The sequence below is a fragment of the Paralichthys olivaceus genome, chromosome 23, assembly GCF_024713975.1.
Source record: "Paralichthys olivaceus isolate ysfri-2021 chromosome 23, ASM2471397v2, whole genome shotgun sequence".
NCBI classification, from domain to species: domain Eukaryota; kingdom Metazoa; phylum Chordata; class Actinopteri; order Pleuronectiformes; family Paralichthyidae; genus Paralichthys; species Paralichthys olivaceus.
The window spans coordinates 1,290,008-1,310,937 of NC_091115.1; the positions used below are offsets into that span (position 1 = coordinate 1,290,008).

The following is a 20,930-nucleotide window of genomic DNA, read 5'->3' on the forward strand; positions in this document are numbered from 1 at the left end:
AAATCTTCTTCTTCTTCTTGTTATTATTATTAGCAGTATTTGTAGTTGTATTACTAGTGAACAGACAGATAGAGAAAAAGATAGACTCTATGTGCAATAAGAGTGAAGAAGCAATAAAACAAATATGAGGAATTAGAATAGCTTAAAAAAAAAACTGCACATTCTCCCTAAGTAAGTGATTCACGATAAAATACTAGAATTATTAAGTAAAGTACTAAATATAATAGAACTACGAATAAGAAGAGATGACAAACTGTGAATAAGAGACACGAGTGCTAAGCTGCAGTAGTTGTTTGCATGTAAAGACAAAGTGATGAGGGAATATAACTCAAACAACACATAAGACGTGTGTCTCTGCTGACTCGGATAATTCTTTACATTTTACAACCACAGAGTCAGAAGTGTTAAGATCAACTTAACACGTAAAAAACTTTGATTTTTCCTGAATTTAAAATGACTCATCAGTAAAAACAAGCTGATGAAGTAATAATAATAATAATAATAATAATAATTCAGTATTTTCCAATAATACACATTTTCAGTTTGGGTTAAATTTTGGATCAGTTGAAAGTTTTCGACTCAAAATGTTTGATTGTCTCTTTTTTTAGAGTCTGAACTTTGAACCTCATTAACATAGTGTTGTGTGTGTGTGTGTGTGTGTGTGTGTGTGTGTGTGTGTGTGTGTGTGTGTGTGTGTGTGTGTGTTTCTTCTGCAGAACAAAGACGGTCAGTGTCAGTCGACCCACAACTGCTGCTCACAGCTGCACAAAAACACACACAGTGATGATGATGATGATGATGATGAAGGAGCACAGTGCACGTAAGTAAAATATCCCAGTGACCACAGCGAGACGATAGAGACAACACACAACAGCTACAAACAGACGCACAATGACCACAAAGATGCACGAGCACCAGGAATAGACAGAAAGTGATGACACAGAGACAGAAGCTGCTACACAAACTGTCAGTGTGGGCTCGTGTTCCTGTGTAGGAGGTGTGAGGGGCCTTTTCTCATCATGAGTCCATCCGGTTATCGTGACTCTGTGTCGGAGCCGAGAGTGAAGTTATAAAATACACACAACAGTCGACAGAGCTGAACATCTGGAGTCCAGAGTTTTTACTGAGCTGCATTAGAGACGTTGGTGTGTCAGCAACACAAATCACACTGTGTTTGTGTTTGTGTGAGACGGCCTTCATCGCTTTTACAAAGCTCCCCTTCAAATCTGTGTGTGTGTCTGTGTGTGTCTGTGTGTGTGTGTGTGGGGGGGGGAGGATGAAGCATCAAATTTTCAACATTTTTCCAGGTTTACATCGACCACGACTAATTCAAACAGTGATTCATTTATTTGTTGATTCTGCAGAGATTCAAATAAAAGTGTGTAAATATTTTAGATTGTATTTGTTATTGCGACGCGAGGTTCGTTCAAATCTTCTTTTACATTTTAAAAAGGGGTCGTGGGATCATTTACACTCATACTGCTCTCTAGTGGTGAGACGTGGGTCGTGCAACAACACTGATCTTAATGTTATTCAACCGTGAATATATTTTTATGATAAAATAAAAACAAGGGTTCACACATGTTAATGAAGTTTATCTCTCAGAAAACAACTAATGTGTTGTGTAACTGACGGAATGAAATATAACATAATAATGTATTTACACTCCTGTGCGTTTACTTTTACCACATTTTGCCAAAAAGGTGAGATTTGCAGTAAACAGACCTGAGTGAAGTGTATTTTTTACTCTGTGGTGTTTTCACAGGTCATTTATTTTACTGAGATAAGTGAATAATGGAAATAATGAATCTGTGACACTGGAACCAGTTCATTTCTAATTATCTGTCATTCAGTCTGATTGATGAGAGGTGAGGTGACTGCTGACATTTCAAAACTACCACAGTGCTACACAAAGATACGACAATAACGCACAAAATGACCCTTAAAAAATCTAATCAAACACACGTGGACACACAAGATGAAGTTTTCCCTCAAGAAGTGTCTCTGGAAAGTGTCTTCAGTGAATCTGTGAGACATGGACACGAAGAGGACGTTTCTACGTGTCCTTGTTTTACAAACTGTCTGCGTCATAATGGAGATTTAAAGGTGGCCCATCGTCAGCCCCCGCCCCCCCCCCCCCCCCCCCCGGTCACCTGTCACCTGGACCCGGCCCTGCTCAGTGGAGAGGTTGGATCTTCTGGCCAATCACAGGCGTCCCTGCTCCTCATCAACCAATCAGAGAGCAGCGTGAGTTTATATATGTGGGACAGCAGCTGCTCACCTGCTCAGAGAGGAGAGGAGGAGGAGAAGAAGAAGAGGAGAAGAAAGAGGAGAAGAAGAAGAAGAAGAGGAGGAGGAGGAGAGGAGAAGAAGTTAGTCATTGAGAGAAGTTACACAAGTTATAAAACAAGGAGAACTTCTGGTGTCATGTCCGGTTGTTGATGAACTGTCACTGACCGGATGGAGGCGGACAGCGGCGGAGCCTGACCTCCCTCCGTCGGTGCCGGTGTCGGTTCCTCGGTGGCTCCCCGGGGCCTCGTCATGTCTCTTTCCGGCTCCGGGAGCCTCCTCTCCCGCAGGAACATCAAGCTGGACTCGTTCCTGAAGCGGAGCATGGGGCGCGCCGTGCACGAGCGGGTGCGCGCCTCGGAGCCGTGCGTGGTGGTGTCGGACGCCTTCAACAAGGTGTACATGCACGCGGTGCTCAGCGACGAGCGCGTGTACCTCACCGAGCACGCGCCGCGCACTCTCACCGTGGCCGTCAGCTTCGGGCGCGTGCTCGGCATCGAACTGGTGAGTTTGACCTGAAATGATTTTAAATCAGCTGCTGATTCATAACATACATGATCTGAAGGATCTTTACTGAGGAGGTGAAGAGCTTAAAACCAGGAGCAGAGAACAAGGGGGGAGGAGAGGAGAGAGAGGGATAGTGTGGGGGGGGAGAGGAGAGAGAGGGGGATAGTGTGGGGGGGGGGAGATAGTGTGGGGGGGGGTGTATGGGAGAGAGAGGGAGGCAGAGACACCTGAGCATCATCAGATCTGACTGGTTAATGTGTAAACAGTGTAAAGACTTTTAATTATTATTGATCACAGGAACAATTCATGTCCTAATGAATTACTGAGATCTTTAATTAATAAAAGTGATCGTGGTGAAAGTTGTTGTCCTGAGGTTTCCGGGGTGAGAGACATCTGAAATGAGAGAGAGAGAGAGAGAGAGACTATGGGAGGACACAGGATTTTTAGGTCGACTTCAGTTTGACAGAGAAAGAGAAACAGAGACGCTCGACTTAATCATTCATCAAATAAACAGTTTTTACTCTTCTCTCATTTCATTCACTTTCCTCTGGATCTGCGAGGACGTGACTCAATGAAGCGTTCATTTCTCTTCGGTTCACTAAATAAAAAGAAAAGACTCCGAACCTGCTGCAGAGAACGTGACAGTTTATCTGTGGACGACAGAATCCACCGGCTGAAAACAGACGTCAGAGGCTTTGGAGCCATTTTGACATAACGCTACATAACCAGCGTCTGCTCGGGAGCATTAGCCTCTAATTCCCACTCCTCATCTTGTTATGTCAGAGGTCGAAGGTTTAACGTCGTCCTCAGAGTCAATCTTGTCTCCGGCCACTCGTCAGATTACAGAGTTGAACTGTGATGACCTCACTGTCGTTGTTTTTTTATAGGACTGAATATTCTCAAACTCTGAAGCTGAGCAGACGAGAGAATTCTTTGTGATATGTTTTTTTATTTAGAGCTGCAAGTGTAGACTGTCGATAGAAGATGTCGCTGATCTAACAAATGAAAACCAAACTAATCAGAAGAATAAGGCGGGTTTATGAGGTATACTGCAGCCAACCACCAGGGGGCGATTGACACACCTTTGGCTTCACCTTTGTGTCCTGTCGTCCATCTTTGTTCACAGTCTGTGGCTACAACCAATGATGATGTTGGTTTCCGTTTGGATGCTGTCTCCAGATCAGTTTATAATATGTTGTCTCTCTCCTTTTCCTCCCCCACAGGTCAATGACCTCCCAGAATTCCTCAGTGGGAGGGACCGGGAACACTGCCAGCACATTCGAATCCTCTACGTCAGCGACCAGCCGGCCACCAGGGCATTTGATTGGTTGAGGAGAGACAAGTGGGTGGGACTTCCTCTCGCAGCCTCGCCGTCTCGCAGATCCAGTCACTGCCCGTCGATAACACGCACCTCAGAAGGTACGACGTGTTTTTAAACGGTGGAGTAGTGTCCTGATAAAAATGTTTTGTTATGAATGACTGATTTGCTCATCGGTGGACAGACACAGAGACACTTTTAGAAAAGTCGACTAAATCCTCAAGTTTCAGTCGAACGATGAAACAAGTGAAGCTCACGTGTCGCTTTATTTTTGTAACTTTAACCATCCGGTGTCTTGTGTCTTCTCACAGGAGGACATCCTGCGGAGAGGTGAGCGTTACACACACACACACACACACGCACGCACACACACACACACACACACACACACACACACACACTCTGGTTTGTCACATGATCCTGGGATGGAACTTGAGGCGTCTGTGGTCGCTCTCACTTTTTACAGGAACATTCCACTTAAGCTCTTTTATCACCGATCTCTCAACATCTGCAGGTTTCGTTTGATCGTCTGAAGTTTTCACCTCTGGAGCGTCACAGTTTGTCTTTGGAGACACTCGTCCTCCTCACCTCCAGCTGCTCTTCACAGTGAGACTTTGTTGTGTAACTCTGCATCCACACTCTTCCCGGTGGGAGTCAGACAAACTGTGTGAGCAGTAAAAACTTTACGGCTGCGGGACGTGGACACTCAGACAGAAGGACGTTTACAAGTGAACATACCGGTGACATTAGAGAGGCCTCTTGTCTCCTGGAAACACTTCAGAGACACTTGACGTTCATTGTTCACGTACACGTCAAACTGCGGTTCAGTTCACCTCAGCGCCGACGAGAGGACGTCCGATCTGTCTGTGTCCAATCACTGTGTCGTGAGCCTCTTCAGTGTGTCAGGTAGCTCATGACTTATTCACTCCAGAGAGACGAGGTTCACCTCAGTTCACCGGCGGCTCATTAACGTCCATCGCTGAGCCGCGGAACACAAGACGGATGAGATTTCTCTTAACGTCCGAACAGAAACGTTTGAGTCTCTGCAGCTTCTTCTATTTGTTTATTCAAGTGTCGACGGGAACTAACTACATGTGAACGTCAAACTAACTGTAGAGTTGACGACTTCTCTCAGGTCGAACGGAGTCACAGTCAAGTCCTGTTCATCCGAGTCGCGTGTTTGAAAACGTCCCGTGTGCATCGGTGTGAGGAGACTGCTGTTGCCAGGCAACGGGTTCCGTTCACACCTCAGTGACAAAGTGCTGTAAAACTGATGTAAACGACGCCTCCTGCAGATGTGGCGCTGCTCCGAGTGTAGTTCACCCTGGGAGGTCATTACACACACACACACACACACACACACACAGAAGTAATGACTGATCCTGAGGGACAGATCTGTTTTGCAGTTTTGCAGCTTCACTCTCAGTAACAGTTCAAGTCTCCAGCTGCGACGCGTCATCATTATTCACACGTCCACAACAGAAAGTGATAATATGTCAGCGTCGTGCTTCTGGTCTCCACAGACAGAAAATATCTGACACGAAGCATCGATGTTTGTCGTTCAGTCGATATAATCACACACACATATATTCTACTTCCGTTTGTGTCTGTCAGGAACCACTGGAGGACAGAGGAGGTCCGGGTGTTGAAGCCCAGCCGCTCTGCTTCCTGTCCGAACCCCGAGACTCTGGGGCTCCTCAGGGTCCCGCATCCCCCCACCCAGCCCCCTCTGTACCCCCCCACCAGCTCCTCGTCTCCCTCAGAGCGAAGCCTGAAGCCCCTCCAGAGCGATCAGGTACTTACGAACTGCTGGAGGCTCATAGAACTGAAGACACGAACATCATCGGCTTTTGACCAGCGATGAGTTTGTAAATCAATTAGTTGATTGATAGAAAAATGTACAGCCCCCTGGTGGCTGGCTGCAGTATAGCTCATAAACAAGTATTGGCTTAATTCGTTCTGTCCATCTTTACATAAAGTGTTTATCAACAGAACGATGTACAAATAATAATTACGAGTTTAATTCAGATATGCACGTGTGAGCTTCTGACCGTGTTGCCGTGGTGACTCAGGTTCCGAGGAGGATCGGCTCGGTTCTGTCTCGTCTGCTGAGAAGAGACTTGGTGGAGGGCGGAGAGCGGAGGGAGGCGGAGCTGCACCTTTACGCCGTCTCTCAGACGTCCAGACTTTACCTGCACCTCCAGAGCGCGTGGAGCGGTTTCATCATCGTGAGTCAAACTTTCACTCTAATGGAATATCAGAGAGGATGATGACTGAAGGTCTGCACACGTGGTTTCTTTTGAAAGGGAACTTCCTGGGGACGATTTTCAGAAGCGGAATAATCCTGATTTGGTGTTTTAGTTTGTGTCCTTTTCAAAATGTGTGTGTGTGTGTGTGTGTTCAGAGGTCGACTCTATTGTTGGATCCGCTCTACAGAAGAAAGTGCAGCTCGTCATCTGACTCACAACGTCCTGTCATCAGGTGACAAACTGTGACGCTGAAGAGACTCACAACCATGTGGTGATTTGGTCCAAACATTAGGATGAACTGATTAGAGTGTGTGTGTGTGTGTGTGTGTGTGTGTGTGTGTGTGTGTGTGTGTGTGTGTTGCAGCTGGGAGCGGACGGCTCACCTGTTCGCTCAGCTGACGTCTGAGCTGCTGCAGGACGGGATCAACGAGGAGAGTTTGTATCTGCTGCTGCAGGAGCTGAACGTCGCCGCCCACCGCAACGTCGCTCTACGCCGACTCTTCTGGAGGGTGAGAGGTTTATTGTGTTATTGTGTCGTGAGAGCGTGGTCGCAGGAGACTGCCCCGGTCAGATGTTCTTCAAGTGTCACGTCCGTCACGTGTTAGAAACCTCATCGACACACCCACTCAGGGATTAAATACGTGTCGCCGTTCTGTGAATAAAATGAAATCTTGTAAACAGAAGAATTGTTTTTACTCAGGTCTCAATGTTCTCGTGTTTGTGTGTTTGTGTGTTTCAGTCCGGTGAGTTGTGTGTTTTCCTGGTTCAGACTCTGGAGGAGTGTCTTCACGGCCGTCAGAGCCTCAGTGGCGTCTACTCAGCAGATCAGCTCCTGTAAGCTTCACTGTTCCGTTAACGAGCTGCCGTGGTTCTGTGATCAGAGCCTCTGACGCTGTGTGTCTCTCCTCAGTCTGAGCATCGTGGTCGTGGAGACGCTCGCCGTCATGTTCAGGGAGACGCAGGCCGAAGCTTCCAGACTAAACCTGCTCTCTGCCAGAAAGTAAAGTCCTCGTCTGTCAGTGAATGAAACAACTCAAACAAAGTGACGTGAGCTCAGTGATCTGATCAAATCAAATGTCTTCTCGCTGCAGAGGCGCCCTGACCTCCAGGATCCTGCTCGCCCTGATCTGTGATCCGCTGACGCAGAGCAGAGACTTTCTGATGGACTCTGAGGTGAGCGGCTCTCAGCTGAAGTCCACCGGATTCTTTGAACTCTTATTTCAAATGATGGATTCATTTACCGTGGTCGTCTCTGTCTCGGTCAGACTCAGGTCTTGCTGTCGGAGTACCTGGACGCCGCCTGCTCGCTGCTCTTCGAGCTGCTGCTCCTCGGCCACGAGGCGACTTCAGGGCCTGTCTTCACCGAGTGTCTCAGGGTGAGACGCCACTGGATCAAACCTCTTCCAAGATGATTGAAACACTGAAGGACGTGTGACTGAACCTTGTGTTTGTGTTTCAGAGCAGCAGATGTTTCTCTGCAGACGACCTCCTCTCTGTCGATTGGCTCCTGCGAGTCGTGCAGCCTCATCCTCACCTGGTAAAGACGGAGACGCGGCTCCTGACCTCAGATCTCCGCGTGACCCTCTGACCTTCATCTGTTCTCCGTCTGCAGCTCTCCTTCATCACCCACCAGGCCCAGCAGGTGGTGCTGGTTCTGTCCGACCTGCAGGAGTCGGTCCTCTGTCCCGTCCAGGCCGTGCTGTTGTTCCAGCGCTGTCGCCTCCTGCTGGCCTGTCTGCAGCACAGCAGCCTGCTGGCTCAGCACCTCCGCTCCGACATGAGGGAAGAGTTCAGGTTCGTTCTGCTGCTCGAGGTTCGAGTCCGGTTCACGGCTTGATGGAAGTAGACCCACGTGAACATGTTCAACATATTCAAGCCTTTTTAAATCCAGAGACTTAAACAGAAACTCTGTATTAATGCATCATTTTCTTCATTTACTTAAAGCTCCAGTAAGATTCAGGTGAAAGGATCTATTGGCAGAAACTTAATGTAGAATAATCCTCATGATGTTTTCACTCGTTCATTTCATCTAAATTATATGAATTATAGTTTTCTTACCCCAGAAAAGGCTCTTTATATTGAAATACTTTATATTGAAATACTTTTTATTGAAATACTTTATATTTACATGGAGGGGGTCCTCTCTACGGAGGCCGCCATGTTTTAAAGGCTGCCACAGGTTCTTCTTCATGTTTGGAATGAGAGGGGGGGGGGGGTAAGGGTGTTCAGCTGCAACATGACACTTCACCACTAGATGTCACTAAAGCCTACACACTGGACCTTTAAATAAATTTCACCAGGACATCATAAATACATTTTACCACGTGAGGCAGATTTAACAGCTAATGCAGCGTCGTCTCCCTCCATCCTGACATCCTGTCAAAATGACGATAACATAAAGGTTCTGCAATGCTTCTTTTTAATTACGTATTTATTTAAGTTTCCAAACAGACATGAAGACGTTGAACAGAAAATAAATAAAACACACAGATGGTCCATTCAAAACCTATAAATCTTTATGTAAAATTGGAATCAGTAACATTTTAATACGCAACATGTTGATTGAAAATAATCAGCACTGATTATTGTGTCGGAGCTTTATTATAAATAATTACTCCGTCATTAAGATAAATATTAAACAATCACCATAATATTAAGGCCGTGACAGAAAATCAGATTATAATCACCAGGTTCAGTTAATCAGAAAATGCTGTTCACAGGTCAGCATCGTTTTCACATTATTGTCTTCATCGGGTTAATATTAGAATATTTCAGTCCAGTGACTGTTTCGTCCCTGCAGGTATTTGGTGAAGACGTCGTGTGCTGCGGAGAAGCTGCCGCCTCGTTACCCAATCAGTGGACAGACGGTGCGAGAGGTGGAGCTCCTGCTGACGCTGCTCAGATGATTTTCATGCAGAGAAGGCGGACGTACAGTTTGTGCCTTTAATTATATATTATTATTTATTATATAAAAGATCACGTCACTGCGGTCAATCACAACCTCGTCACACAGCCGTCTTTCCCAGCAGTCTTTGCTCACAGCTTGGCTTTGGGACTTGCGTCGCCGCAGAGATGCAGCCGCAGAAAAGTCAACATCTTCCTCCAGGAGTCCTCCTGAGCGTCAGAGTGGGGTTTGGTTTGCCCCCCCCACAACAAGATCTCTGCAACACAGCAGATTATTGCACCACGTGAACAATGATTCCCGCACTGAGCAGCTGTTAACTTGTGAACATCATAACATCTGTAGGATCTCATCGGACATTTGAAGCTGAAATAAGTCGCTGGATGAGACCGAACTCCTGAGTCCTGAAACACTGTCAGTCAGAATTAAACGATTGTCGTCTCGTACACAAGATGTGAACTAAAAAAAGAACGTGTGACGATTTACACAAATACTGTTTTCAGAGATAAAAACTAATGGGACAATAAACACACATTGTATTTAGGCTCCTGTATAAACTGTATTTGTTCTGCCAGAGCTCCAAAATGTTGATGCGAGAAAGTTGCACTCGAGACGTCAGTGGTCTAATTAGTTTGTTTGTTTTTTGGTGGAAAACAAAGTTCAACTAATTTCCATCTTTACATAATGCTGTCTGTGAACTCACTTTTTTCTCCTTTGCCGTGGACTATAAAGTTGGTGGCTCTGAAGTGGGGGGAGAACGGCGGCTCGATCAGATGACCGGCGTCCGGATAATCCAGTCTGGTCAGCAGGTGCTCGTTACCGGCCGCACGCATCATCTGAGAGATCTGAGGGACGAAAAACGTCCGATCACAGACTGAACTCACGTCCGCATGCGAACACAAGAGGCGTTTTAATACTCACATCCTCAGCCACCTCCACCGCCGGAGTGTTCTGATCATCCACTCCACTGACCAGCATCAAGGGACACTTTACTTTACCCATCTAGCTCAAGAGAACAAATGTGAAAATATAATAAAATATATATAGTTAAAGAACGGAACGGTTTCAAAGCGCTCATGTACTGCAGCCAGCCACCAGGGGGCGATGAGCTTACATTTGGGAGCTGTCATGTCGTGCATCTTTATCTATAGTCGACTCACACAAGGTCAACAGACTGAATTAGCTTCTTTGGTGTGTTTGCATCATAGACAGTAAATAAAGACGGACCACATGACTGCTCCAGGAAGTGAAGCCAAATCATCTTGATCGCCCCCTGGTGGCGGTTTCACTTTAATCTTTGTGTTGTTTGTGCAGCTTTTACTTACGTCGAGTTTTAAGGAGGAATCATTCAGTATTTGGAGAACAACGTCTCGCCATATCGAAGCGTTGTTCTCATCCACACGGGCCTTGTGTAAAGTCCTGTCAACACATGATCGTCTGCGTCAGTCCAACTGGAAATAAACATGTTGCCTGTTCATGATCCTGACAAAGTGATACCTACTTTTCCATCTGGATATAACCTTCCCTGACGGAAATCCCAAAACCGTGGTTGCCGTTGACACAAACACAACAACGAGGCTGGAACACAAAGAAACAGAGTGCGGACAGATTACTGATCCTCAGGTTCACATCGTAGAGAAATGAAAAAACTAAAATGAAAAACAACAAATCCTCCAACTCTGAGCCCGACGTCATTCACAGCCACTTATTCTACGCTGAGCTGCTTTCAGACCAAACAAGCATTCATCCCCTCGAGCAAAAAACTAATTCAAACAAACAGTAAAATACGTCTCCACCAATGGTGGAATAAGAGTAAATGCTGAGTTTCTAAAGAAGAAACTACTTGGAGCTAATTTGTGTCTGATACTTACTTCGACAACTTTGCTCTCAGCTGCTAAATACATGGTCACACTGGAGCCGAGGGAAAGACCGAACAGCCCGACTTTGTCCGGCATCACTTTCGGATGATCCTTGACGATGTTAAACCCCTTCTGTTCGGAGGTGGATGGAAATTTAGTTCAGCCAAGTTCTTTAAAACTCACGTTTATATCATCGGAAAAAATAAAACAACACAAACCTCAAAATACTTGAACTCCAGGTCCACTGACGACAGCTCGCCAGGTTTGAAATACTCCAGCGCCAGACAAGCGAAACCTCGGGACGCTAACAAGGCCGCGCGATACTCCAGCAGCCCGCCGCCGCCCCCCCACATGTCCATCAGCCCGGGGAAGGGTCCTGGACCTGAGGGGAGGAGATTCAGATGTTTCTTATAACAACCATTTACACATAAATCACTCACACAGGTACTTGACGAGCTGTACTGCTGACGGTGCGTCTCACCTGGAGGAATGAACAACGTCCCCCGCACGCCGTCCTCATTGATTTCAATCCTCTGGACGCCAGGAGCCATGTACCACCTCTCTGTGAGCACCGACGCCAGAGGAGTCTGGTCCCTGAAGTCGTGTCCCCTGTAGACGGAGATTTGCACCAGCATGGGGGTGGAGACGTTCATCTTTCTCAGCCTGACGAGAAAAGAACACGAGACTGTTTCACATTTTCAGATTTGACCGAGTTATGAAAGGAAGAGAGAGAACGCTCTTTGCTGAACCTTTTGTCTTTTATACATTTCCAGATGTTTAAGACTTTGTCTCCACTTCCCTTTGTGGTTTAATCCTGTAAGTTTAATGCTTACAGCTGTTTCTTTACATTTATAAAAGTTCAGTTTGCTGCTTCATGGAGCCTCAAACTAATTTAGAATAACTAGATCTTGCTTTAAATGACTAACAGTCGTCTGGCTGAGCGCTGATGCAGGTGAATTAAAGTCTAATCTACTCATCTCCGTCTTTTAGATTTTGTGAAGCTGCAGATTTTATTACCTGAGGCCTGTGCGGCTGCCGGGGACGGGACGCATGCTCCACAACAAACCCATGGCTTCTTTTCCTGTGTACGTGCCCCCGAAACTCATGTCGTCTGAAACTGCAGAAACAAGAAAGTGTCAACGACACGGAAACAGGCGACTGCTATTTTAACATTTGACCCGTTTAACGCGGCGAGTTTCAGGACGACCAGAACCCACCAGACACCCTTCCCCTGTGGTCGCTGATGTAGTGTCCATACGCCTCCCAGTAGTCCTGGTCCTCAGAGTGGTGCAGGGCGTGGACTGTCACCGGAGAACCAGGGGACAGATTGTCCACCAGCACCTTGAACGTCTCATCTACCAGAGCCCGAATGGGGGCGACGGAGAGGATCGGGGGGACAATCTGAGACATGGTGGACAATCGTCTGTGGAGAAACACAAAGGCACATATACATGACAAGAAGAAGAGTAGGTGGAATATTGTAAAGTGCGTATAAAGTAAAACACAGTAAAACCTAACTGAGCTTTATAAAAATCATAGAGACACTTTCAGTTTATTTTAGATTCTTGCAGTGTGTATTAAGTTGTATAGTTGTGTACTCTGTGTTTTGTTCTGTGTAGAGACACTTTTCAAATTAATTCAATTAATTAATTTGCAGCATGGAGGAAACATACACAACTCAGTTTACGACGCTGCTTTCTTCTTTACGGCAGCAAAACCCCTTCTGTAGTTTTGTCATGAGGTTTTTTTTTTTTTTTTTTCCCAAAATCTGATTTCTGCAGGAAACTCGTGTAAACGCTTCACATCGGTTCTTCTCGCTGTTTGGAAACGAAGCAGAAGCTGAAACATCGTGTGAAGGTGAGTTTATGTCAGTTCATCTACAAATGTACAAGTTTCTGTTTGTACGTGAACACACCACACCACCGAACTCACCAGCAGCCCCGCGGCCGCGCTGCGTTCACGGTCCCCAGTAAAATACTGAACTTTCACGTTTTCAAGAGGAAACGAAATAAAAGTTTTCGTAGAGGTTTGAACGTGTCCGCTAAATGTTTCGATCACAGGTCTAAGAAAAACTTCCGGACCAGCTGTGACGTCTTCTCCTTGTGTTCAGCGGTATGACCACCTTATAGGCGCATTACCGCCACCTACTGGACTGGAGTGTGCAGCAGTCGATTGGCAGCAAACTGAAGTAAAGTGAATTTACTTTTTTACTTTTAAGACTTTTACCACAAGTACTGATTAAAAGTAGTATAAGTAAATGTTAAAAGCAATATTAGAAATAGGAATCCTAAGTATTAAAAGTAGCATTGGTTTTAAAAGCAATGATGTAAAGTACTAAACAGTAGTTAGTATAAAAGATAATGATTAGAAATAATAATAAACAAGTAGTATCAGCAGGTATTAAACGTGATATTCAAATTAGTAACAGAAAGTTTTAAAGTAATATGTAATGTAGTATTACCAAGTATTAAAAGTAATGTTTACAAGTTGTGGAAGTGGTATTAGTAGGTTTAAAACATCACAGTCAAAAAGTAGTAAACGTAGTAGTAAAGGTACTGCTTCAAGTAGTAGTAGTATTGATGACTTTTTATGTTATCATGTTTTAAAAGACTTGGATGATGTCAGTTTAATGTCACACAGACAGAAACACACTTTAGTTTGGGTTTAGTTTATAATTTACACTTCTGGTTTTCATTCTCACGCTCTGCAGCAAAAACCTGTTTACATGCAAACAAATACAAACTCCAGCTGAGAGTAAACAGAAAGAGAGAAAGAAAATACTTTCCAGGACCCACACTCACGCTTGTCGTCACAGGTTCACGGCGGCTCAGAGCAGAAAACTGAACGTGAGCTCAGAGCTGGACTTTATTCTGAGGAAGGACTGTGAGGGAAAAAAAGCTGCTGGAGGCCGAGCTTCACAGAGATGAATTTAAATATCACACTGACTGAATCCTGGACTGAATCCTCACAGGATTGTTTTTAATGATTTATAATTCATCAGATGTGTGTTAGATGTAACCTTAATAACTTTATATGTAACCTTAATAAGTTTATTGTTCCCTAATGTTTATGTTTTATATTTTATTTAAAAAGAGTTTAAGATGTGACTGTATCCTGACATTTAAAATATCATATTTTTCTCTATACATTAAATGAATCTCTTCTACAGTCAGTGTTGTTTGCTCATATGTTCATATCAACTAAACGTGTGTGGACATTGGAAGTGGGTCAGAGGTGCAGGGGTAAAGTCCTCCTGCAAGAAAATCACCTTTTAGCAAACGTGTGACTGTTAAGTGCTGCAGTTGCACCATTTGACCATTGGAGGACGTCGTGAACCACATCATCATCGTGAGCATTAAGTTTCCTCCTGAGCTTTTCACAGGTTTTTTTAAATCAGACGTTCTGTCGAATGTTCCTTTAAATTAATTGTATTTATTTTGAAATTCTTCCACGAGGTGTGTTTTTACATTTAGCTGATTCTGAACAGTTTTAATTATTATTCTCTATTTTCATCTCAAAGAGAAGAGGAGAGAATAGAGTTGGTTTGGATCTGAACTCGACGGTCATCTATCTTTTTTCTTGCGGTTTAGTGTTTTGATATAATGAAACTTAACTCTGAGTAGTAAAGTAGTTGAGTACAGTTCCTCTACAGTATTTCCACTTTCATTTTACTGCATTTATTTTACAGCGTTAGTGCTATTAAGTTAAAGATCTTACAGATTGGATGTAATTACACTTAGACTTATGTTTCGTTGCTTCTTATACTTTTACTAATTTAAAGGATCTAAGTAATGAACATTCCATTCTTTCCCTCGTGTCACACATATTCTAATGTATCTGAAGTCCTTGATGGATTTTCTTCATTTGGTCTAATCTCAGTGTCAGAGAATCAGTGATCACGTCAGTTATCAGTAGTGAATTCCTCAAAAGAACATTCACTCACATGAACGTCAGCACATACACATTCATACTGTACTTCCTCTTTAGCTCATTCATCTCAGAGGCATCTGTAAAAATCATTGTTCATTTTATCATCGTTTGATTTTGGAACGTTTGTCCAGTAATTCATCAGCATTTAACAGGAACATTTTATCCCTGGTGTTTGTGGCACTTTTGTAAATCTGGGATCATTTGGCTTCATCTGCTGCTTTAACTTCCTCTGATTTGACTTTATCAGTCCGTGTTTAAGTTTCTGGGGAAAATGATCCATTGACCATCAGTCCACTCACACATGAGCACAGTAAAAGACACAACGCGCTGTAAATCTGTCTTTCTATCTGCCTTTGACTCCAGCTGACATCCTGCAGGAGAACTTTTCTTTAAACAAATTGTTCACAGATTAGTTTTAACCTCTAAAAAGAAGTTGCTGCAGCATCAGAGCTCCCACAGTTACACTTTGCTTCAGCAGAGGCAAACTGTTTCAAGGATTTTCAACCTATTAGTTGATGTGTTTGTTGGATGTAACGTCTCTAATCTCTGGACACAGCCTACACTGCAGATTACACCGAGGTCAGGGTGTAACCAGGGGGCAGATATGGCCTCTGCCGGGTGCAACCTGAAGTCGCCCCCGGAAACCATCCAACCACTGGTAAACACATTTAGTACAGACTTAGTACGCAGAGTAGAACTGAGCATTATGTCATCATAAATACACAAAATCCAATTGTCACTACAGCTCAGTTCACTTCTTCTATTTCTGCTCATTCAGTTTTGATTCAGATTGATCAATTTGGAATTGACCCTCGTTGGGAGACCTGGCGACTCCCCCCACACACACACACACACACACACACACACACACACACACACACACACACACACACCTTTGCTTGTTCAATGTTCCATGTTTTCTCCATGATCTCGTGAAGCTCTGACACCAGAAGAAGAAACCAAAGAATAACTTTTAAATGTACAACTTACCGTGTCTCTGCTGTGTTTGAGATCCTGTTTGCGACGCTGGCTTGTGATGGAGGTTTTCTGGAAGCTGGTGGAAGGAGACCTCAGGCAGCAACTGAAGAGCAGAAGAGTTGAATGTAGAATCAGTGCATCGAGGAGACCAGAATATAACAAACCAAGTCTGAAGATCCGTTTATATCTCCCTCGCCCTGCGTCACCCATTCCGACAGCACATCCATGAAAGGCCAGACCTGCTGTCACTCTCTATGTTACATGGAGGTGTTGACATCCTATTGGACGGTTCAACCTAAAGTATGGATTCCTTCATCACATCATGTTCTTACATCTTGTTGCTGATGTGATTCAGAAAAGAGTTGGCGCCTCTTCCTGAGCGTAGACACCACAATGTACAGCTGCTCGGTCCTTTATCTATAACCTGACCTTGGCTACTGCTTGGGGAGAAATAAGTACGTGTTGAGACAGGCTCAATTCACTCATACACTATATTAATATATATTTATATTATATACAGTATATATTTATACTAAACATGTGTTTAAAGTGTGTCACATGCAAAAGTAAAGCCAAATACACTTGTTTTTGTGTCCGAAGTTAAGCCGCGTTCTATATCTGAGGCCTCACCGCCCACGCAAGAAAAACATTTTAATGGAAACACTCGGGTACCTTTTAATATCCTGGAATGTTTTCAGATCAAACTTGTGGAAATGAAAGGAACTCGACAGAGGCACCGGAGTGTCCAGTGACAGCTTCTTATCAGCTCTCTCAGTCCAGAGCTAAACCTCCTGCAAACACACGCGGAGCAGAATTCATGTAAAATCTTTGTGATGTTGTTCAGCGTGATACGAGACGACTTCCTGCCCTCATGCCGCTGGTTCTGATTATCCTCCTGCCAGTCACGCTTCAGGGGAACATGTCAACTCACTGTGACACGCGAAACGCCTCAAAACACGTTAAATCTGGACGTCAATCAGAAAATAGTCTCTTACATACATGATTTATTTCTTCAACATAAAACTTACTGCAAACTTTTCAATGACCATCTCAAATATCTTCATGTAAATCAAATTATGAATTATTTTCCATCTAAAGACAGTGATTACTTTTCCTATTTGCTGGACGATCCATATTATTCAGGCATGTGGAAATGTAAATATTAGAGTATCTGCTAAATCAGACGAGAAAAAACATTGTGTTGAGTTTATAAACAGAACCTGGAACTTCCTGTTTCACGTTCTATCAGAGGAAGAAGAAATAACGTAGGTCATTTGTTTAAAAAAAAAGAGGAAGAGTGAGGAGGTCACTGGTGGTTTGCGGAGATGGTCTGGGCCCGACAGACTCAAATGCAAATAAAGGAAAGGTTGATGGAGTGATACATGGAAAGATAGAGGCCACTTAAATGCCTGGCACAGGATGGGACTCCACCCGAGGTAGTTTCTGATGAAAGTCGCTTGGTTGTTTGAGACGCCGGCCTCGCTTCTGCCACATTTATCTGCACTTCCTGTCGTTAACAATGCCCTTCCTCTTCCTGATTTCCTGCCTTCAGCTCTCTGATGAAAAGCTTCCCTGTGGACAATGAGATTGATTCTGCAGTAAAGTGAACGTCCTTCTGAGTGGACGTGGAAAACAAAGGTTTAACCCTGCGGATAAACCTTCATTCAATCACAATAGCTCGGATCTAAATTACCTAAAATTCCTCAAACGTGGTTTCTGTCGTTTTAGCTACTTCCGATCACACCAGTGTTCGTGTTTCTGATAAGTTTGGTTTCATATTCATTAGTTGATGGTTGAGTCCCGATTGGTCGAGAGGTTATTAATGAATGATGCGATAAGAAAATCTTTGTTTCGTGATCTCGGTGCAGTTTAATTAAAAATGGCTGCACGTGTTTTTAATTTAAATCTGTTCACTGAAAGCTGTGACGATGGTTCCGCTCAGTGGAACACGAGTCAAACAGAAAGACGTTCAAACCATGTAAATAGAAATATGTATATAAAGATTTAAAGCTTCAAACTCCAGCAGCTAAATTACTTCCGACATTTTCCACCTGTGCGCTTCAATCCGTGACGTTTCAAAATGGCCGCCGTTAAGTTACACATCGCCATCGAGCTCGTGTTTTAACCAATTGTTTCTCCGGAAGTTGGCGCCGTGGCACCGTGTGAACGACGCCGAATTACCCGTTAATATCCCGTTTACTGAGAACTCGCGAACACACAGACAACTGTCCCTGGATCTATTGTGACACCGAAGGAAAACCTTAAATTGACGTTTTTCTCAGGGAAGTTCTGAAGCGTCTTTTTTTCTTTCTGCTTGTATGTATGGAGGTTTTCTGCGACGCCCAGAGGATTGAGTTCAGTTCGTTTCACTAAATATTCAGATTTTAAACTGTGATATTTCGAAGAACACTCTTTAGCTCCACTCAGTCTCTGACAGCTCAGCCCGGCTCTGTCCAGGTGTCCACGCCGCGTTGACGCTTCTTTCCACGGACGCTTCTTTCGACTCAATCGTCAAACTACTTGAAACTACCAGGAATCTACTTCTGGACCAGCTCGATCCCTGAATTACAAACACAACATTTGCAGCCGGACTTTGAACTCACTGATCGGACCTCTGGACCTGGACCGTCCCCTGCTGCGGCGGCTCTGTCCGGAGCCCCGAGGCCCTGGAACTACCTGTGGGAGGAGATCCGACTCTCAGACTCAATAACGATCTTCACTTCTCAAAGCTCATGTTGACAGGAAAGCTTTTCCAACATGCCACCTGTGATTACTTCCACTACAACAATGAGACCTATAGAGTTCAGTGTGAGGTTCTTGAGGGCCCCTGACCCCACCACCCCATCTCTCCCTCTATTCTACTCCCTCATGGCCACCCACCTCCTCTCCATCATTTGCCTCCGCTCACCCCAGCCGGTGGAGGCAGCTCCTCTGACAGAGGTTTCTCCCAGTTAAAGAGTTTCTCCTCTCCGCGGTCCCCTCAGGGCTCGCTCTTTGTGCTGAGCTGTTGGGTTTAATATGACAGCCTCTGACTCTGCCACCTAGGAGAGAAGGCATTGAGTTAAATCTAGCTGAAATAAATAAATAGATTAAAAAAAGGCACAGAGGTAATGACGTCTGATCTACTGAGCAGGCCACATGGCTTTCATAGCACGACAGGCCAGTAGCCAGTCAGATTTACCTTTAGCCTCTCTCAACGTTATTGTGATTAATAAGTTGAAACACTCGATGACACCAACGTACAATTGAAGATATTATTTTCATTACAACAACCAGTCTTACAGAGCTCAGCGATGGTTAAACTTCCAAACCAAAACATTGAACTGAATTGAAAACCTTGTTATAATTTATTCTTCTTTATTATTTTTCTTGTGAAGCACTTTGTAACTTTGTATAGATACGTGCTATACAAATACAGTTATTATTATTTATTTCCTCTACAGGTGAGGGAGACAACCAGAGACTCCAGGTGATACACGGGTCCCGAGCCAAGAGGTAAGAACATGTTTTTATTACAACGTACTTATTGTTAAAGAGATTTATTTTGTCTTGAGTATTAAAACCTCACAATGCTGCTACTTTAAAATCTTATTTTATTACATGCAGTGATTATTTTCACTTGTTTCACTCTGAAATGTAGAAAATATTAAATTTTTAAGTTCAGAAATATTCAAAGATAAAAACTTAAAATATCAAGTTATGCAGAAAACAACGTGTGTTGTTATTACATGCGTCCGTGTGTGTGATATAAATGTTTTAAAATGATTCCAATTTTAAAGATTACAACATAATTTATTGTTTATGATTTTGAGCAGAAACTTTAGTTTATTATGTTTTAAATAGTGTCGATGATTCAATTCATCTTTAAACAGTGTGTTTTGTGTAAAATCCTAACATGTGACCACATCTCTCAGATAAAAGTATGGAAAGTACAATATGTCAAAGTATTGAATGGAAATCCTCAAGTAAAGTACTTCAGTGCAGTATCTGAGTAAAAGTACTTCGTTACTTCCCACCACTGAGAATGTGGTAACTGTAGAAGGCTCCGCTTTCTGAGCCGCTCCAACAACAACAGACTCTGGTTTGAGTTATGTTGTGGAAGATAAACGTTTTTCTGTTTCTCTGCCTCCTCAGCTGTTTCACATCAACTCCTGACTTACCTGGGTCAGCCTGGATTTCCCCCGAGGTCCACGTCCTGCGTGATCTGCGAAGTGTCAACGTGAGTCATGTGTTTTTCTGCTCACACCATGAAGATCAGACACGAGACATGTCCAGAGACCCGATGAGTCTGTTCTGACACGTTCCTCATAAAACAAGAGTTAAAGAAGCTTCACTAAACACTGGAAACACAAATCAGGCTCAACACACCAGTGAACATTTAAACAAACCTGCCTTAAAACACCAGAACCCACTGGAACAAACCAGAACTAAAACACCACATTAATTTAAAACAGGTAGAACGCCTCTAAACATTGGAATCAAATCAGGCTCAAAACACAATTCAATATTGTGCCAATGAGACTAAAACACCAGAACATATTAGACCAAACGCAGATTAGGGATCATTCCATTTTGGATCAAACCGGTTCAAACCCATCTAAACACAGGACACACTATGACTAAACACCAGTGAATATTAAACCAAACCCTGAGTGAAAACACGTCAGACACTGGAGTGAATCAGACCTTTAACCATCAGTGACTCTGTTGTGATGTGATCCTGCAGTGACGAGGTCAAACGAGGCCACGGGGAACTTGTTGAACCTCAGTTTTGTTCCCGGAGGCAGTTTGAAACTAATCAAGTTAACTCACAGAGGAAATTATAGCTGGTTTTATCACCAGCTCTCTGGCTCAGCACGGGGTCCCAATTTCTATTCAGCCTCCAGCGTCTCAGTTTT

The 20,930-nt window shown here is 43.9% G+C and overlaps 2 protein-coding genes and 2 long non-coding RNA genes across 5 annotated transcripts; 2 read left to right on the forward strand and 2 right to left on the reverse strand.

Moving 5' to 3' along the window:
• Positions 1-644: 644 nt before the first annotated feature.
• Positions 645-2,599, reverse strand: LOC138406752 (uncharacterized). The gene is made up of 3 exons (XR_011240116.1): positions 2,458-2,599; positions 2,154-2,281; positions 645-761 (listed from the first exon to the last, which is right to left on the reverse strand). It is a non-coding gene; the product is annotated as an uncharacterized lncRNA (long non-coding RNA).
• Positions 2,315-10,320, forward strand: c23h12orf56 (chromosome 23 C12orf56 homolog). The gene is made up of 14 exons (XM_020109284.2): positions 2,315-2,793; positions 4,020-4,215; positions 4,426-4,444; positions 5,729-5,909; positions 6,187-6,342; positions 6,519-6,595; positions 6,728-6,872; positions 7,103-7,197; positions 7,274-7,363; positions 7,455-7,536; positions 7,629-7,739; positions 7,823-7,900; positions 7,976-8,157; positions 9,164-10,320. Exons 1-14 carry the CDS (start codon positions 2,542-2,544, stop codon positions 9,267-9,269), a joined length of 1,770 nt encoding a protein of 589 aa, XP_019964843.2. The 5' UTR covers positions 2,315-2,541; the 3' UTR covers positions 9,270-10,320.
• Positions 8,777-18,688, reverse strand: LOC109644008 (bile acid-CoA:amino acid N-acyltransferase-like). Of its 2 annotated transcripts, none has more exons than XM_069519595.1 (12): positions 18,636-18,688; positions 16,045-16,135; positions 12,342-12,547; positions 12,142-12,241; positions 11,606-11,787; positions 11,343-11,506; positions 11,137-11,256; positions 10,767-10,843; positions 10,591-10,684; positions 10,187-10,267; positions 9,969-10,110; positions 8,777-9,524 (listed from the first exon to the last, which is right to left on the reverse strand). In XM_069519595.1, the coding sequence occupies exons 3-12, from the start codon at positions 12,532-12,534 to the stop codon at positions 9,400-9,402; spliced, it is 1,278 nt and encodes a 425-aa protein (XP_069375696.1). In that variant the 5' UTR covers positions 12,535-12,547; positions 16,045-16,135; positions 18,636-18,688; the 3' UTR covers positions 8,777-9,399. The 2 variants fall into 2 exon arrangements, with proteins under 2 accessions (XP_069375696.1, XP_069375695.1); XM_069519594.1 differs by lacking the exon at positions 18,636-18,688 and adding an exon at positions 16,705-16,822.
• LOC109644011 (uncharacterized) lies at positions 12,451-14,080 on the forward strand. Its single transcript, XR_011240115.1, has 4 exons — positions 12,451-12,590; positions 12,906-12,981; positions 13,185-13,312; positions 13,940-14,080. It is a non-coding gene; the product is annotated as an uncharacterized lncRNA (long non-coding RNA).
• Positions 18,689-20,930: the final 2,242 nt, after the last annotated feature.

Excerpts from the sequence above, each read along its gene's own strand:
- LOC109644008 (XM_069519595.1), bottom strand. The coding sequence starts at position 12,534 with ATGTCTCAGATTGTCCCCCCGATCCTCTCCGTCGCCCCCATTCGGGCT. Across the intron at positions 10,844-11,136 it reads CTGAGAGCAAAGTTGTCGAA|CCTCGTTGTTGTGTTTGTGT; the intron begins GTAAGTATCAGA and ends TTTGTGTTCCAG. Across the intron at positions 10,268-10,590 it reads ATTCCTCCTTAAAACTCGAC|ATGGGTAAAGTAAAGTGTCC; the intron begins GTAAGTAAAAGC and ends CTCTTGAGCTAG.
- c23h12orf56 (XM_020109284.2), top strand. The coding sequence starts at position 2,542 with ATGTCTCTTTCCGGCTCCGGGAGCCTCCTCTCCCGCAGGAACATCAAG. Across the intron at positions 5,910-6,186 it reads AGCCCCTCCAGAGCGATCAG|GTTCCGAGGAGGATCGGCTC; the intron begins GTACTTACGAAC and ends GTGGTGACTCAG. Across the intron at positions 7,740-7,822 it reads TCTTCACCGAGTGTCTCAGG|AGCAGCAGATGTTTCTCTGC; the intron begins GTGAGACGCCAC and ends TTTGTGTTTCAG.